Source organism: Carlito syrichta, unplaced genomic scaffold (assembly GCF_000164805.1).
Source record: "Carlito syrichta isolate Samal-C Ts95f unplaced genomic scaffold, Tarsius_syrichta-2.0.1 Scaffold314799, whole genome shotgun sequence".
Taxonomy (NCBI): Eukaryota; Metazoa; Chordata; class Mammalia; order Primates; family Tarsiidae; genus Carlito; species Carlito syrichta.
In genome coordinates, this window is record NW_007258895.1 from 225220 (window position 1) to 243956 (window position 18737).

The following is an 18737-nucleotide window of genomic DNA, read 5'->3' on the forward strand; positions in this document are numbered from 1 at the left end:
TCTAGCTACTTGGAAGGTGAGGTGAAAGGATCGCCGGAGTCCAGCAGGTAGAGGCTGCGGTGGCCAGGAGTGTGCCACGGCACTCCAGTCTGGGTGACAGAGTGAGACTCCAATTCAAAAAAAAAGAAAAAAACCAGTGATGAGTGGCACTGTTCTGCCTTTTTGCAAATCTCTTCCATGTCTGGTTTCAGAGAGGACAGCTGGATTCTTCTATCTGTTTGTGCATTCAGTTTGCTCAATATATTATTTGGGTTGAAGTGTCTGAAGACAATCTGGTACAGAGTTAGAAAAGGAAGTCTTTTAATAGCCTTGTCAGGTAATTATGGCTATTCCACTTTGACAAATAGTTGTTTTTAAAAAAAATTTTTAGAGACAGGGTCTCACTTTGTTACCCAGGCTGGAGTGCAGTGGCATGATCATAGCTCATTGCAGCCTCAAACTCCTGGACTAACATGACCCTCCTGAGTAGCCTCCCAAGTAACTGGGACTACAGGTGTGCATCACAACATCCAGCTACATTCTTTTTTGGTAGAGACAAGGTCTCGCTATGTTGCTCAGGCTGATCATGAATATTTGGACTCAGGCTATTCTCCTGCCTTGCCTTCCAAAGTGCCGAGATGACAAGTGTGAGCCATACCTGTCCTGATAAGTTTCTTAAAAGAAACTGCAATGTGGAATCTGAAATCAAGCCAATGAACTTTCTATACTTTTACAGTAAAACCCACTGTCCCATCCTGTCTTTTGAATGTATCTTTTACTCATGCATACTTTTGTAACATTATGCAGTGGTCACTTGGAAAATATTAAGTTATAAACAGTTTTCAAATGTCTACACACTTCATTATGCAAGATCAAAATATCACGTTTGTTATTATCACCACCTATTTCATCAGGAGAATCTGTAGAGGGAAATTCATGATGGTGAGTACACATATTGCAAAGTTCGAATTTGTGCTTGAAAGCTCAAATTGTATCACTGGTAACAAACTGTATCAGTTGGTTTCTTTGAAGGTATGAGCTTACTCAGTTCATTTTCATGAAAACATCTACCAAACACTTTGTCAGTTGTTTTTTCAAGTAAAGGTGGTGTTCCCTGAAGAGGTTGCTAGTTTAGCTGGCAAACAAATGACTGATGCTTACTTCCCATTTCAAATCACAGAATGTTAAAAAGATGGGTATTCAAAGATTGAGACTTAGTAAAATTAGTAAGCTTTGCTGCTCCATCAAGGACATTCATTTATTTATTTAAAAAACACCATGACTGTGGCAGTGAAGAATACAGTGGCTACTGGTATAGTCTGTTGCCACAGCCCAGACTGTATCAAGGTACCAGAAGCTTTACCTCCCATGGCTTTTGTGCCACCAGTACAGGTGGCAACACAATGAAAAGTCAATAGCATCTTAATATCATAGACACTATTTTAATCATCACAGCTCTCCTCACGGACCCCACAGGTCTGGAGACCACTCAGAATTGCTGTTCTATGCACACTCAACCACTCACACACAGATGCTCCTTTATTCCCTGATGGTAGATATGAGCAGAGGCTGCTACCCACACTATTCTACACCTACTTTTGATCAGGAACATCTTTCCCCTTCAGTCCATAAAGACTGGCTCAAAGCATTTTATTTATTTATTTTTGAGCTAGAGTCTCACACTGTTGCCCAGGCTAGAGCACAGTGGCACGCTCATGGCTATTGCAGCCTCAACCTGCTGGGTGTGAGTGACCCTTCCACCTCAGCCTTCCAAGTAGCTGGAACTATAGCCACATGCCACCATACCCGGCTAATTTTTTGATTTATTGTAGAGATGAGATCTCATCAAGTTGCCCAGGTTGGTCTCGAACCTGTGGGCTCAGGCAATCCTCTCATCTTGGCCTCCCAAAATGCTGGGATTATAGGTGTGAAACACCACGCCTGGTCTCAAAGCATTTTAATATATCCACCAGCCCCTAATGATGGATACTTAGATTCCTTCCAATCTTCTGCTAATACAAATGTATGGGAATGACTAACTGGGACACAGAACTTTTTCTACATGTGGGAGTATACCTAAGGATACCTGAAGTGAAACTACCAAGGAAAAGGTAGAATACAGACTTGTCAAATTGTTGAAAAGATTTTTATTTTGGTAGGTGAAGAGAAAGTGTCCCTTCTAGTTGGTCTCTGGTCATGGAATTAGGACTGTCAAGTGGCCCAATGAAGTGTATCTAGCGTATCTCATCCTTGTCCAGAAGACAGTAGACAATATTTAGTTCAATTCTTCCAACATCTCAGTTCACCACAAAATGTCTTTGTAGAAAAAAACAGCTTATCCTGAGTTTTCAAATTTCAATGTTTTTAAAGAGCAGAGAAAACAAAACCTGCTGAAATCCACTGCACTAAGGCACCTAATGAAGGAGACAGCATTACAGGCAGGAAAATAGACACAAAGGCTCACTTTCCCACCTAGGAAACCAAAGATGGCAATATGGATACTCTTTGACAGATGGATGGGGACTTCAACCCAGAGGAAGGCAGCAGCACTGGGACCTGTGGTTCCAGATGCTGTCTGGACCCCTCCAGCTATCTCCACAATAGAGGTGAAGCCCAGACACTTACCTCCTCAGCCACTGAATCCCTGTAGTATCTCAGGCTTTGATCGGCCAGGACAAACCAGTGTTTCTTCCACTAAAAGGGAAAAAAGATAAAAAGACTCAACTCCCAACTTTCATCCAGCATGCTTGCTGCTCCTACATGTTGCACAGCCAGAGAGCCCTTGGGGCCCCTCCCAGGGTACAGGGAAAGCAGAGGGCAGGCAGGCCCCTCCCATGACAGCACCCACAGGACTCTGCTTGGACTGCTAGCAGCCATGTGCTCACACCCTCGGGATGCTCGCTAAGCTGTGGCCCCTCCAGTGAAAAGGCAGCACAGATAGCTGGGTAGGCCTCAGCTGTAGGCTCTCTATGACCCAGTGGTGTGGCTGGTGATCAGTGCTATGCAGTCTTCAATCTCAACTCCAGAGGCTGCAAACAATGGGCTGGGTCCATCACAACAGAAAGGTGGCTATGAAATGGCTTCTCCACCTGCAGGTGACAGCCTGTGAGCCACAGTCACGTGGCTGGCTAACTAGCAGAAGTAAACTAACCAGCCAGAGCCCAAGTCTTCACTGTGAGCAGCAAGGAGGAGAACTTGAGTCTTCAGACAAGGCCAAGGGCATTTGATATGGAAGAGAGAGAGAAAGAGGATGTTTTGGCACAGCGGCTCAGGAAGCAGGAAGGGAGAGTGGATGGGCTGGGCATTAGGGTCTCTGGGGAAGGACCCAGCAGGCTACTCTTGACGCCTCTTGGGAGGCCTGGCCTTCCAGCCCACAGCATAGGGTCAAGGTGGGGCTGACGGGTCCAGTTGCAAATGGCTCTTCCTGCTTGAGTCTGATGGCAAGAATGCACCATGTTTGCTCTGTCCAGGGTTAATGGCAATGCCTCTACTGCTGAGGGGTCTCCTAGACATAGGAATCTTTCAGTGCTTGCATGGAACCACAAGCCAGCCCCGCAACCAGGGGCTTTCCTTGTTCCTGGGGAGGCCTGTGTCCCTAGAGCACTTTTAGGAAAGATCTCCAGACATGGGGAGGCTAGTGTCATAGGGCCAAGATCCCTTGCTGGCAACAGGCAAGCCTGGCTGGTACCCTCCAGAACACCCCCGACTGCAGAAATGAGGGCTGCACACCTGTACTTCTCTGAGCAGATGAGGGTCTCAGCCACAGTCCTGGTCCAAGAGAAAAGGGGAGTGCAGGAGGAAAGGGGTTAAGCCAGCTCTCATAGACCAGCCCGGAACAAGGCCAGTTCACCATCACACCTACTCCCAAGCCCTTCAGGAGCCACAGCAACTCTGCACACTCACCTGACTGTCCTCATACTGCTTGGTCAGCCAGCCTTTCTTGAAATTCAGCAGGTCAGGCTGAGAAAGGGAGAAAAAAAACAACAGCTCAGAGTAAAGCCCTATGGTGTCCTAGTCGTGGGCCAAGGGCTGGCATTTCTGTCCAGATGAGGCAGGCATCAGGAAAGGGGTTTCTCTGCCTGCCAGACAAGCCTATGTGGCCCCCTTGATCCAGTATTTAGTGCCCAGAGCCCCCTTCCGTAGGCACGTGTCCCCCAGGAAGGAGACACATGTCCTCCAGGAAGGAGACCAGGTGGGCTGGTGGGAAAGAAGACATGGTCTCATTGCCCGGCAAGTAGCAGTGAGGACTGCTGGCTGCCCTGAAAAGTCCTGCTCTGGCCTGCATGGGGACTGTCTAGGGAACAAAGAACAAGCCTAGATGAAGGTCACGGAATATTTATGCGAAGGGGAACGTCTGCAGGAACAGCTGAAAGGAGAATTGATTAAAAAGTTCTTCCAGAAGCCACAGGAAACCTGAGAGCAAAAGCCTGGAAGCAGAGACATGTCTGGTGTTGAGGAAGCAGCAGTTGCAGCCCTCCATGACCTTAGGCCACTGCTTTATCAGGAGGAAGCGTAGTCTATATTTCCCTGCAAGAAGCAGGACAGCAGACAAGAGGGCAGGGGCCCGGCCTAGGGCACTGTCTCTGCCCACCCCCTTCCACCTGTGCTGCCCGGACACACCTGGGGCCTAAGGAGCATCTTGAGCAGGCACTGCATTGGGACTGCCTGGAGCCCACCCAGATGGGCCCTACAGAGACATGGGTTTCCTTTCTCTGGCCCCAGGAGCTCTCCACTTTTTTTACAGTTATCGCAATCAACAATGGGTTATGACATCTTTCTATACTCCAAGGAGAGGAAGGACGTGAGAACAGGCGAGAAACACCAGCACAGTATGTTCTGGGAACTCTGCTCAGAACCCTGTGTCTCTGGAGTAGGAAGAAGAACAGCTGGCTGCTGCCGAGGCCTGGCCAAGGCGACCCAGATAGACAAGAAGTCACTCTGCAGAGCCCTGTCTCAACCCCAGCGCCCAGAAAAACTGCTCAGCTGCCCTTGCCACCAGAGTTGAAGTACCCAATCAAAAGTAACTCTGGGAAATTAGGACACCCTACCCTGAATGACCTTTAAACAGGGAAGTCCTCTCCTGCATGCATGGCTGCCCCTGCTGCATGAGACCCGGGACACAGGACTGCTGCCTGCCTCTCTCTGGCTGCCTGCCTAGCTTGAGGCTCTGAAATAAAAACTCTCAACTTTCACACTGTGGTTGTGTTATTGAAGCCATGCTTGTAATCTGACCCCTGACAGAGAGGCCCACGCAGGTGGATCCCCTGGTGGTGCTCTACTATGGGGGCCTCTGGTGGGGAGAGCAGCTACTAGCTAAGTTAACGGAAAAAATATGAGTTTTGTTCAAGACATCCTGAAGCAAAATCCAGACTGAAGGAGAAACCAAACCTTCCTCCTTCTCACAGTACAGTTACACACCCACCTGTGGTTGGCAGCCCCATGTCTTGGGGCAGGCCAGAAGCCTGCTGTGAGCTGCTCTGCCAGCAGCAAAGAGGAGATGAGAGATGGTAAGCAGGCCCCAAACTCCGCAGGAAGCGGAAGACAGAGCAGGAAGGAGCTGGGTCAGCATGCCAAGAGGCAGCCTTGGTCCCTGAGCTCTGACCTGCTGCATCTCTGCTGCTGTGCCTCTGGAGCCAGTGGGAGGCCTGAGGCAAGGTCTGCTCCTCCATCCATGGCATAACCCAGAGAACAAGACAAGTTCTCAGCAAGATGCAACTCCTGCCTCCACAGGGCCACAAAAACAAATACCCAAAACCAGGGACACAGAGGGTCCCTGCTGTGGCCCTACCTACTGGAATCAGGATTCTCTGCTAGGCCGAGGTGGCCTCCTCCACAGGGTCCACCTCCTGGAGCACAGGATGCCACAGAGCCCGGGGTTCTGCTAGGTCCAGAAAAGGGAAAACACAGGATCTGTTTCCAATGACCGGCAGGCTAGCAGGTGGGGGCACTCACAGATGATGGCCTGAGCACAGGGGAACAGCTGGCATGAACAGAAACAGACAGTGCCCCAGAATGACCAGAAGTAGAGGAGCACAGCCTCTGGAGGACGTGGTGCCCGGGCTCACCGTCATGGAGGGCTCCGTGGACCTCCTGTCCAGTGACTTGGCTCTTCGGTGTGGAGACAGGGGGGAAGCCGAGGCGTCTGAGAGAGGAGCTGTGGGGGCTTCGCTGGTGAAGTCCTGTGGCAGAGAGCAGCCGCCAGTCAGTAGAGCCCAGGGCAAGGTGGGCAAGTTTGAGGACGACAAGCTGATGCAGTCCACCCTCCAAGGGCTGTCAAGCCCTCAATCAAGCAGGGGGCAGTGATCCGGCTAGGCCCACACAGCAAGTCTGGGGCAGGCCAGGACAGGTCATTTGTTCTGAGATGCCCTGGTCATTAGAGCAGCCTTTTTTGCGGATGCCCAGTCACTATCACTTCCGTGGCCCCCCACCATTCTCCAGCTTCTCAGGGTCACAGAAAGAAGAGCCTGGGGCTCTGTGGTGGTGAGCAGCAGGCCATGGGCTGGGTGGTGGGCTCTGAGCACATCATAAGCAAGAGAAGCCAAGGAGGAAGATGAACTTGGACACAGCAGGCTACAGAAGAGGAGGGCGAGTGCCCAGGAAGATTTCAGAAGCTGATTCTACCTTGTGGATTGAGGGGAGAAACGAGGGGTACAGCTGCACTCAAAAGAAGGAGGAAGGAAGGTATGACATTCAGCCTTGCTGTTGAATTGCCTCAGAGAGAAAGAGAACGACTCTAGTTACAACTTGGGATCAAAACTGCACGAGAACATCCTTTAGCAGAAACTGATGAGGTTCTGATGTGAAGATGCAGAAGACAGGCTTGTCCTCACAAAGGTCACTATGTGGAGAAGGAAATCAGAGAGCAGCAGCCTGGCATGAGTGTGTCCCCAGGTATGTGTGAAGGGGACTTGGAGACATATGGGGTCATGTGCTGACCAGACCTTGAGCTGCCCCAACAGGCACCACCTGGCCCCAGGAGCTCACCCGCTTCCTGGGGAATGCCCTCTTCTCGCTGCGGCCCTGACGAGTGTCGCTGGATGGCGAGGGCCCCACTGATGTGTTGGTCTCCATATGCTCTGCCTTCTCAATGTCCAAGGCCTCAAATTTCTCAATTACCTGGGACCTCCTGCAAGAGAAGACAAGAGGCTACTGAGGTGGGAAACACTGTTGCCCCACATTCCTGAAGCAAGCATGATCTCAAGTCAAGGAGGGTCTCCTTTAGCTGACTCCCACACGCCTGGTCCACCCTGCCAGTTCCCTGTGCCAGCTTTCCCTTGGCCTCACCACAGGATGTGTAGAACGGCCAAGCTCAAGCTCTGTCCACGCATCCCCCCTACAGCCCTCCCTCACACCAGGCCTGTGCTTGCCCTCTGCTCCCCACGCTAGAGGCCCCTGCAGGCTCTGTGGTGTTGACCCACTCGGCATTCACAGCTTTGCACTTAGCAGCCTCTCCTGAGCTACAGACATGATTAAAAGGCAACCACCACCTCGGAGGAGATAGCCTCCGTGCTCACTGCATTCCTTAACGATCGTGATGCGGCCCTACCCCAGGGCATCCAAAATTGAGCAAGAAAGAAGCCCATGAATTAACATTGTTTCTGCCAACAGTAAAAGGAATCAAAGACCAAATTAAAACAAAAACAAAGCAGGTTGATTTCATGTGAGAGGGCCGATGGCCTCGTCAGGCTGTCTACTGCCGGAGACGGAGCTGAGATGGGGGTGAAGCGGGTGGAGGAGGCGCAGCGCCACACAGCGGCACAGCAGGAGAGGCGCAGAGGCAAGACCTGAAAGAAAACAAGGCTGGGAAATGAATAAACAGAAAAGCACGGCTTTCTAAAATCAAATCATGGTAAACCAAAATTATCCAAAGAATTAAAGAAGCAAAAACCCAAGGTGATCACTGAAGATGGAGAAAGACCATGATTGTCCCACAGCCGCGAGGAGCCACCCTGGTGGGGTCAGAGGTGGGGTCAGGCAGAGGCGGGCATGCTAGCTGAAGCCCAGGCCCTCACTCGGGGGTGGTCCATTCAGGGGCTTGTCAGGAGAGCAGCTACCTCCTCATGGGGCCAAGGCCTGTTCTCCCAGAGATACCTAGGTCACCTCCTGGGGAGGATGTCACTGGTGTTCTGGGCAAGTAGCTGAGAGCTGAGGGGAAATGGGTAAAGGGCTCCCAAGCCCTGAAGACTAAATCTAACTCCACAAAGAAGAGAGCTCAAATCCTGACACCCATCCTCTCCCACAAAGGGCCAGTTTCTTCTCAGGGAGGGTTAGTGTGAAAACTGATCTCCTAAAGGATCTTCATCAAAGAGGGTGAAGTGCCAAGGATAGAACTCTGAGGCCCCCGGGTTCTGCTTCCTCCCTTCCTACGACTCCTCAGGAAGGGAGCTTGTGCCAGGCCAGCCTGCCAGAATCAGCAGCAGAGGCAGGCAGTTGGAGGGAGCAGGAGAGGCCACGGCATTGTGAGAGCAGGAAGCGAAGGAGACTGCTGGAGTTACTGGGCACCGAGGGAAAGCTTTGGTAAGTGCAGGCAAGGCATCCATCACACCTGAACCATTGTGGTGGGATCTGGGTACAATTCTAGTCCCACTACTAGGCCTGTATGCTACTTGTGGCATGAGGGCTCCTCTGCTTAACACTGGGACCTAAAAAGCCCCAGGAGAGCAGTGAGGAACTGTGCTGGGGCTGAGTACCATGTGAACGGCATGCCACAGGGTTGTGGAAATCCACGCAGAAATGTGACAGTGCAGAAGAAGGCACTTGCTACAGCCACTCCACACAGAGGCTCAGAGAGATCCTGTGAAAACACAGAATCAGGTGATGGCTGCCTTGATCTACCAGGTTACCAACTTGGTGCCCTGGAGGCACTGCAGGTGGTGCAGCAAACACCTCACTGGTCAGCACAAAAAACAGTCTATGCCCTGTAGCTCCCAGGGCATGAACCCTTGTGCTGAGGGCAGGCAGGAGAGGGATGCATGGGGAGTGGTCTTGCTGTCTGTCACCAGCAGTTCAACCAGGACCATGGCAGCCAAAGGTGACTCACCATCTAAGAAACGCTTTCAAAGGCTCTGGAAGCTGAAGCCCAGAGCTGATCAGGCTCAAATAGGACTGCGTAGATGGTGGCCTGTCAAGAAATCAACTCCCATGGTCCCGGCAGACCTGTCATGGCTGCCATTCTAGGCAGCTGTGGCTGATTTCCTGCCAATTTGGAGATTCTACTCTAATCAACCAAGGGACAGGAATCCAATCAAGCAGGGAAGACTATATGGGATGCAGGGAGCCAGCCTCAGAAAGCAACAGCAGCCAGTCAGAAGTCAGGAGGATAAGAGAGAAAGGGACCTTGCAGTATTAGTATGCAGAGTTGGTGAGGCCAGGGAGCCAGCACCAACTGAAAACCCATTCCCATGTGGCAGAGAGCAAGCAGAGTGCAAAGCCCCAGAGACTGTGTCTGTCCCAAGTCAGGAGACAAAAACAAGTTCAAAATGAATCTCTTTGAGAAGCCAAGCCAAGCAGGTGTGCTAAATGTTAATTCTGTGGTCTGGCACTAAACCAGGACATGGCTGATCCCGCTCCGGAGCCACCACAACACACAGCCTGCTCACCAGCCAGCATAAAGCCTCCCTTGCCCGTCCTGTCAGCCTCCTCAATTGCTAGCAAGACCCTTTACTTATATATTTACTTTATTGCTTAAAAGGACACTTTTGGCCCCAGTTCCAGCTCATATCACAGGAGCAGGGCCTTTCCAGCTAAGGGCCCACTGGGGTCTGTGCAAGCTATGCACCGTGAGAAGTCATCCTACTCCTGATTTTCATGTCTATAAACTGGCATGGTTATAACAGGTACCTCACAAAGCTACTGTAAATGTGAAGGTGACCATGTGCTCAGCAGAGTGTACCCTGGGCACCCAGCAGGTGCTGGGTTACCCCTTCTTCTCCCTAGGAAGTATGCATATTGTTTTCCTCTTACTTAAAGACCTACATCTCCAGGGTGACTCTTCCTTATTCTGGAGACTATACCCTCAAGTCCACAGGTCCTTTCCAATGGAGACGTTTGGAAGAATAGGTGGGCTGTTGGTCAACAGTAGGAGCTATGAAGAAAAGGGGGCATGAGGTAAAAACACCTCCTCCGACGTGCACTTCAAGGGACAGGAACCCAGGGCCACCTTTGCCTGTCTTGACACTGCAACTCTGAGTTTCAGGCTGTCGCTCAGCAGTGAGGACACTGAAGATTTCTGGAATCTAGGTCTGCAACTCTTTTCTGGACAGGGAACATCTTTGGGAACCTAATGAAAAGTATGGGTTTTCTTGCCAGAAGAATGCCCACACATACTGTTGAATTATTTAGGGGTAACAGACCTCCAGAACTCTATCCATGGACCCTGGTGAGAACCCCTTGTTGTCAAGGCAGAGGTTCAGTTTATAGTCACAGGGGTGGAAGCCATATCTGAAGAGGTGCTCAGGTCTGGACTTGGAGGCCTTAGAGGGAATCAATCTTTCTCTAGTTTTCCAAGAAACTTGGTAGAACAAGGGCAGGGCAGGGCCCTCCTCTTCTCAGACAGCAGTAGAGCTTTGCGCCTGTGCCCGTTGGCCTCTACCCTAGGACTGGTTGTCCAAACCTTGTCTCTTCCCAGGAGGCCAGGACTCCAGTCAGCTTTCCCATTTCAGTCCAGGGGGCAAAAGTGATGCTACTGGAACTCAGCCACTTCACAGGCTGCCTTGGGCTTCCTATGACTCCTAGGGGAGAGTGACCTTGAGGGAGGAGCCTGTGTTGCCCCATCTTCTTGGCATGGCCATCTGCCCCTGTACTTCCCTCAATGCCCTGGGCCCACCCTGGGACTTTAGGGGTCCTTCCTGCTTCCTCAGTCACTTCAGAGAACAGAAGTGGGCCAGGAGCAAAAGATCCAGTCCTGTGAGGTCCAGGCAGCTAAGTATCCACCAGGAGCCCTCAAGGTCCCAGTCCTAGTAGGCACCGATATGAAATAGCTGGTCTCTGGCTGCTGGCCCAAATTATTCAGAAATTCTGCAATCTGGCTACCAGTAGCTGAATTCTGTGCCCAGAAGGAAAACTCCCTGCTATGCTCTCAATAGAAAGCACACTGCTCACTAGGGAAATGTAGGGAACATGTATGAAACAGAGAGATGTGTGTGTTTATGTGTGAGGGTGTGGTCGGTCAGCCCTCTGACCCGCTCCTTACCTCCGCTCGTTGCCAAACAGACGGGCCACCTCTTCCCTGCCAGGGCTCCGGGCCCGAGTTCTATGTTCCAGTCGCCTTCTCTCCACCTGGAAGGCTTCTCGGTGGCTGATCCTGATGGCTTTAGGGACGTCGGCCAGGGTGGCATACTGCCTGCTGGCTTTAAAGGCAAAGGCGCTCCCCAGTCTCTCTGTCCCCCGCCCCCCAGTGCTGCTGGAGTCCACATGGGCGGAGGGCCGGCTGGCCATGTCCAGGGAGCTGAGGGAGATGCTGCAGACCATTCGGCCAGGGGGTCGAGGACCTGGGGAAGGAAGGGGACGACCAAGCTCCTGGGAGGGCGATTCATGGCAACTGTACCTGTGGCTGGGGGTGCTGGGGCTAGGAGGGGAGAGCGGTGGAGGCAGTTGCTGTTCCTCAGTCTTCAAGTCCTGCTTGGTCTTCTCCAGGGAGAAGTAGCCACTCTCCACCCGGACTTTGCGGCCACAGTCCATGCGGTCGCTACTCATGGCACTCTCCTCTGAAAGAGATGGGGAGGGAGGAGACACATTCAGCCTCTGCCTGCTTTGCTTTCAGAACTTTTTTAAAAAGACCACACAGAGCCGGGCTCGGTGCCTCAGCCTGTAATCTCAGCACTTTGGGAGGCCGAGGTGAGTGGATTGCCTGAGCCCGCGGGTTCGAGACCCGCCTGGGCAACTTGACAAAACCTCATCTCTACAACAAATCAAAAATTAGCCGGGCGTGGTAGTGCGCGCCTGTAGTTCCAGCTATGTGGAAGGCTGAGGCGGAAGGATTGCCGGAGCCCAGGAGGTCGAGGCTGCGGTGGCCGGGAGCGGCCATTGCACTCCAGTCTGGGTGACAGAGTGAGACTCCAACTCAAAAAAAAAAAAAAGACCACACAGGATTCAACCAGGGACCATCTCTACCTCCCATCTCCAGAGCCTAGCACAGATCACCCAAGGGCAGAGTTAAAAGGAAAGAACCATGGTTGGGAACGAGATATTCCACTCATACTTTTTCCCTTTATCTATCTCTCCCCCACACCTGGCTGCCTCTCAGCCAGACTGATAGGCAGGCCTGTGCTTCTTGTCTGGAGGCTCAGCTGGGAGAGCGGGACATAAGATGTCCACCAACAACTGCATCTCACCAAACATCAAGAAGGAAGCCAATGGCCAATCAGCCCTCAGTCTTTCAGTGCATTCTTGGGGAGGAAAGGGGCAGGGAACTTCTGCAGAAGTGAGACAGAGTAAATGAACTTTTGACATGAATGGGCCTGTCAAGGATGAGTGAGACACCTTCTGCCCAGAGTGCACGCAAGACACATTACAGCCTGAGTGAGCTGGCCTTAACCCAACTGCCCACTTGTTTGTAACAATCTGGATAAAATACTGATAGGAAAAAGCCAGCCTGTGTCTTACAGAGCCTTCTAGGGCCTGGAGAAGGAAGCAGAAACAGAAGCCTTGCTTCTGTTCGGGTAATTCCAAAGTGTAAGGAACAGGGCATGGGGATGCCAACTGCTTCCTCCTCAGTACCCCCTTCCCCTACTTCAGCCAGGGCCCTGAGCAGGAAGGGAACAGTGAGGAGGATGAGAATGCCCTGACCATTGCTTCTCTCATGACATGATGCAACACAGTGGGCAACCAAGGCTCACACAGCTGTGAACAGGAAAACAATGGTGCAGGGACAGACCCTCTACATACACAGACCCCTTTGCAGAGTTTTTATTCTCTTGATCCCACCTAGGACTCAGAGAGCAGATGCTGCCTTCCTTCTGCACCCCAGCCTCTACTTACCTTCTTTGCTCTCCAGCCCAAGTTCCCGTGAGGAACTGGCAACAGGAGGCTGGCTCTGGCTGGGACTCTGAGCTGGACTCAGGCTGCTCCCATCTGGCTGGTCCTTGGCCCTCATTTCTTCCTGCCAGAGCGTGGACTTGGTGGTGGGGACTTTCTCAGCACTGGGGATGCTGCTGCTACTGCTGGTGACAGCCATCTTGGCAGGCCCAGGCTCCTAAAGGACAGAGCAGTGTCAGTGTGAGCACAGGAGCACACAGCCTGGGCTGGCTTATAGGTCCTGGCAGCCCAGCTACGAGGGACACTCTGGCCAACTGCACAGTGTCAGGGGTCTGGAATCTCAAGAGACCATATGGAACTGAGGAGAAGTTCCTTCCTGGTGGCTCTGTGGCCTTTCACCTCCACAGCCCCAAAGTGTCTGGTCTAACTGGCCTCAGGCTACGCTTGGTAAATACATGGAAGAAAGGCTCAGGGTTTCTGTCAGAGCCCCATCACCAAGCCCTCCTCACCCACAAAATCAGACAGTGCCCAGAACAATGGGCCAGGCATTAACAGTGAGACCTCAATGGTTGGTCGGAGTCTGTCATTCCTAGACGTCCAGACACTTAAGACATGAATAAGGGAAGACAGGGCAGACAGGGTGAGAAAGGCATCACCTGCAGATCCTCAGGGTTAACACAAAGAATGAGTTCATACTACATCCACACCGCAACCAGCTCTGTGGCCTCACCCATCTTCCACTTTTTGGTAAGGAGCTGAAGTGGAGTGCCCAGACACTATACGAAGGAAAGTCATAGGAAGCAAACTAAATGCTATGATTTGAATGTCTGTGTTCCCCCCAAATCCATGTGTTGAAAACCTAATCCTAAAGGTGATAGTATTAGGAGGTAAGACCTTTGTGAGTTGACTAGGTCATGAGCATGAAGTCCTCATGGATGGGATTAATGGCCTTATAAAAGAGGCCCCAGAGAGCTGCCTTGTCCCAACATTGGGGACCAGGAAGGAGGTCATCAATAGACACCACATCTACTAACACCTTAATCCTGGGCTTTCCAGTATCCAAAGCTGTGAGAAATAGACTTGCATTGTTTATAAGTCAACCAGTCTGTGGTATTTTGTCCTAGCAGCAAGAACAGAGTAAGATACCAAACATCCCACTTGAATCTGTAGTCATATACACACACACACTCTTGCGTGCACATGTATACATTCTCTCTCACATACCCTTATACATGTGTAAGCTAGATTCAAGTCCCAAGCCCGGATGGAAATAATGTCAATTCCCATCTTTCCGCAGGTCCTAGAAATAGTGGTGCCTTGTTGGAGAAGTGCTCATGGGGCAGACACTTAGGTAGATGCAGGGAGTCCAGTTCTCAGGCATGCAGAAAACCTTAATTCAACTCTATAATATAGAGTCCAGAGAATGGCAGGGTTGGGATCCCCAGCCACCCTGCAGTGCCACATCAGGCCCTGGGCCTAATCACCCTACCAAAGGGGCTGCCAACAGGATAGCTTCAGACCCTCTCAAAAAGTGAGGTATGTCTCAGCTCTCCTGCCAAACACGTGTATGTTATATATAAATGCCCACCTACCACTCCCATCCTGGTGGCCAAGCTTCATTTTTAGAATCCACCTGAGCCCATCTTTGGTTTGGGACCCTTGGTCACAGGCATATGTCTATGTGAGCACACATGCAGATGCAGAATAACCACAAGGCTATCCATTAACAGCCTGACTGGGCTCTGTACATCCAGTCCCACCAACACGCCTTGCAGGGGAGGCACAGGACTGAGGAGGCAGTACGCGCACGCTCACACAGCCAGTGAGGGGCAGTGTGGGTGTCCAAGTGTTTTCACTGAGGGACCCCAGGAGCAGAAGAAAAGCTGGGGAGGGATGGGGCATTGTTTTGGGTGGGGCACTGGGTCTAAAGCTGTTGGCAGCTTTGCAAGGATTCCATGCCTTGTGCACTGGACAAAGACAGGAAGGCTCTTCCTGCAGACCCTGGTTGCACACCTAACCATCTACTCTGCTCAGAACCACCAGCAGTCAGACTCCTAGCCTGGAGACTCCCCTCTGAAAGAAGTTAGCTTCTTGGGAGCAAATAGTGAAGATTTCTCCTGAGGGCTCTAATGACCCAAGGAGACCCAGTCCCAGGGTCACCTGTCCCTCCAGCCAGCACATGGCTCTCTTCTGTGCTGGAAGTAGAACTACCTTTACTCCCTGTCCTTTAGCTTCCCTAAAGCAGAGGTCACGCTAGAGCGCCTCTTGCTGAGCAGGCCCTCTCTCTGGAAGGATTTCAGAAAAGGCCTCCTTACTTCCCTGGCATGAACGCGGAGCAGGGGACACAATGGGAAGGGAAGGTTCTGACCTGGGATGGGGGTGGCAGCAGACAACCCAGTAAAAAGATTCCTAAGGAAGGAGATACACACTGATTCAGCTCAGCCCGAGGCCTGCTGTCTTACCCCTCTCAGAAAAAAGGCAGGAAGAAGAGAATGGGCAGGGAGGGTGCAGGGGTGGAGAAGCTGGCGACTGAAGAGCTGGCCTCCATGTGCTCCACAAGACCAGCGGGGACGCCTGGGTCTGCATACCTGACTGGGTATGCAGCCTCTGGCTGTCTCCACCTTCCTGTCCTACTCACACCTGCTGTGGGTCATTGTTTCCTTCTGTTTCAGGTTCTTTCCTTCTTCAAGCTTAACAAAGGTTGAGAAAGCAGCAGCTATCTGGAGTCCATGCCTCTCAGGTCTCAGGTTTTGTAAGTTCTGGTCTGAGGTGAGCTGTCTCCTCTACCAGTCTGGAGTCCCTTGAGACCTCTGCCCACAGTCTGCTGCCCCAAGAGCCTGATTCATGGCTCCAACTTCTGGAAAGAAAGACCTTTAGCTCTGCTGCCTGAGTTCCATGAAGGCAGAGGCTGAGTCTCATCAGGTACAGCAGAGAGTCGATGCTTCAAGCCCTCTGAAACTCTCCTAGATCTACACTGGGCCATGGAGAAAGAAGTCAGATATAGGGTCTTGGGTTCTTGCCTCTATAGGGGACTAGAAGGCATGAGGTTTACCCAAGCCTCATCTGGGGCCAATAGAATGCCTTCTGCATCAGGCTGCAGAGGGAAGACCTTCCCAGAGACCACATGCAAACGGTCATCCCTGTTGCTCTCCTGCAGAGGCCCACATCAACCCACAAGACTGACTCATGAAGGAGATGACCCCTGATGAAAGTTCACAGCTTCTGGAAACCAGCAGGGAGAAATGGTTCCAATGGGATACTCTTGGGACCACAGAGTGGAAAGGGGAGAACCCACCAGGTTGGCTTCTCCAGGGTTTGGAGGGGAGTGGAGGAAGCTGGGGCACCTGTGTCCTGGGATCGAAGAGACCTTCAGGGAAGTGAGTGATCTCCCTACCCTGGAATCATATGGCTCCTCCTACTGACTGAAAAGCTGAAGCTTAGCCACAGTCAGCAGCATTTGGGAGGGAGGATGGGGTGTCACGGGGGAGGGACAAAAACCAAATTCCCTGGGCGGGGAGGAGTGTGTCTCCTGCACACAGAGTTACCTTATTTGGAGGCAGGAACTCAGCTCCTGCACTGTTTCCAAGGCATCACCATGGGAACACAGCATAACCCTAAACGCTGTTATTCTGCCTGCAATTTTTTCTCTCAAACCAGGCAGCTTTGGAGGCTTTGTGAACTGCTGTTCCCCAGCAGGAAGTTCCATTTTCAGTCTCCAGGAACCACTCTGATGACATTTTTTGCTGACTTCTTGCCAGGGACACCTCCTAGTGAATGCTGCCTTGGGCTCCTCCCGGATGGAGGGAAGATGACTGTGGGCTCAGAGTGGGCCCAGGTTGTATTCCACTGGCAGGGAAGCCTATGTGACAGCCTAAGGACAGGCACATCCAAGGGCAGCTCAAGGGGGCATGGGAAAAGGTAGTGTAGGCCAGTGTACACTTCCTTGCTTCTGCCAACCCCTGACCTCTGCAGCCAGGCAAGGCAGAGAGGTCAGCAAGACCTGCTGAGCCCCGGGGGGCAGCCAGGTACCACTGTAGGCTGGCTCTCTTCACTTGTGTGGGTCTCTGGCCTAGAGATCCCTACCCTGCTCCTTTCTCAGGGTGGCTGTGAGGCTTAAGACAAGGCAAAGCACTTGGCAACAGCAACATGTGGTACACAGGGGAAAGGAAGGACATCTACTGAGCACTCACAACAGTCCCAATACTTCATTTAGTTCTCACAATAGTCCTAGCAATTAGGCATTAACAGGCCCATTCTGCAAATTAGTTAACTAAGGCTCAGAAAGGTTACATTGTTCCTCCAGGGCCCTAGGAACGTGGGGTGCACTGGCAGAGAGGTGCAGAACCCTTCCATGCCCTGAGTCCTGCACAATAACTGGGGAGAAAAGAGAAGCGTGGCCTATGGGGAAGGACTGGGCCTGGAGGGACCACCCCAGTCATCCCCTACTCTGGTCACATGGAAAATGAGGTACAGGACCTTGGGAGTCCCTCACTGAGCCAGGATTCTCCCACCCACCCCACCGCAATAGGTTGTCTGCAAGGCTGTCTCTGGAGGCTGAGTCCTCTCCTGGACTGAGGCTGCAGGACTGTGTGTGCAGAAGGCTGCCCCTCCCAGTACACTCCTCCCTCCCCAGCAGCTGGCAAGACAGTCAGGGGAGGAAACACATGCTGGGCTGCTGCTGCTGCTGCTGCTCAGCACCTGCTGGCTGGAACACTCTCTTGGGCAGCCCAGAGCACACAAACAGGCTACCTTGTCCTGTTACAGGTCCTACCCTGTGGCTTAGTGAGGATCAGCATCAGAAGGAAGAGGGGGGCGTGCATGCCTGGTGATCACCTCAGCCTGGCCTTACCCCTTCCCCTCAACCTCCTGGGAGCGCTCACTTCTTCCCAGGCCCCAGCTCCACTGAGGGGACATCACCTGGCAAAGCACTGCCTACCTGCGGTGTGGGGGGCTCCACTTTCCGTTTCTTTTTCTGGTTCTGCTTGTTGGTCCTGGGATAGACCATGAGCATCTCCAACCACCTGGGAAAAGAAGAGGAGACAGAGCACCAGTAAGATCCCGGCTCTTAGGGACTATGAGCCCTGGCCCTTACTGAGGTGGTTTAGGACTCTGAGCACCAAGCAGAGCAGGGCATCTACCCAGATGAGAGATTACCATGCTAGAGCAGGCTCAGAACACAACACAAGCTCTGTGCTGGCAGAGAGGCAAGTCTGACCATGGGCCTTGGGGCACATCATTGTTCTATTAGGATCTAACACTACTGTCTCAGAATGGATTTTGCAAGGGTACAGACGGGCTGGGACTGGGAGTCATTTAAGATTGCAAAGGCAGGTGCTGGTCCTGAGGCAGGAAACCAGGAGCTGTGCTAGCAAAGTACCCTGTGGTGGGTCACCTCAAAGGGGTGGGCACCCGACCTCCCAGATCAACCCCTGCAGAGTGAGGGCACCAAGTACCCTGGCTTTGAGGAAGGCTGGAAGAGCTGCCAAGGGTACCCTACCAGGGGGGTTCACTCTGGACCAGTGCAGGAAGGTTCACTCTAGACCAGTGCCAGAGAAGCAACAGGGGAGCATGGAAGGAGCAGGGACTGCAGGCAGGAAGCCTGGACTCCATATCTGACTCTGCTACCATCTAACCGTAACCTTGGGCAGCTCCCAGCCCCTCTGGCTTCAGTCTCCTCATTTCTTTCTTTCTTTTTTTTTTTGAGTTGGAGTCTCACTCTGTCGCCCAGACTGTAGTGCAGTGGCCGCTTTCGGCCACCGCAGCCTCGACCTGCTGGGCTCCGG

The 18737-nt window shown here is 52.2% G+C and overlaps 1 protein-coding gene across 2 annotated transcripts in view; it reads right to left on the minus strand.

Annotated features, from left to right (window-relative positions):
* The window catches only part of MPRIP (myosin phosphatase Rho interacting protein), a 145010-nt gene that overhangs the window by 35646 nt on the left and 90627 nt on the right, over positions 1-18737 (minus strand). For both annotated transcript variants that reach the window (XM_008071986.2, XM_008071987.1), the window contains exons 5-11: positions 17891-17975; positions 12958-13171; positions 11525-11684; positions 6964-7105; positions 6045-6158; positions 3883-3939; positions 2605-2673 (exon numbers count right to left, since the gene is read on the minus strand). In XM_008071986.2, the coding sequence (XP_008070177.1) occupies positions 2605-2673; positions 3883-3939; positions 6045-6158; positions 6964-7105; positions 11525-11684; positions 12958-13171; positions 17891-17975 (841 nt within the window). The remainder of the gene's footprint in view (positions 1-2604; positions 2674-3882; positions 3940-6044; positions 6159-6963; positions 7106-11524; positions 11685-12957; positions 13172-17890; positions 17976-18737) is intronic.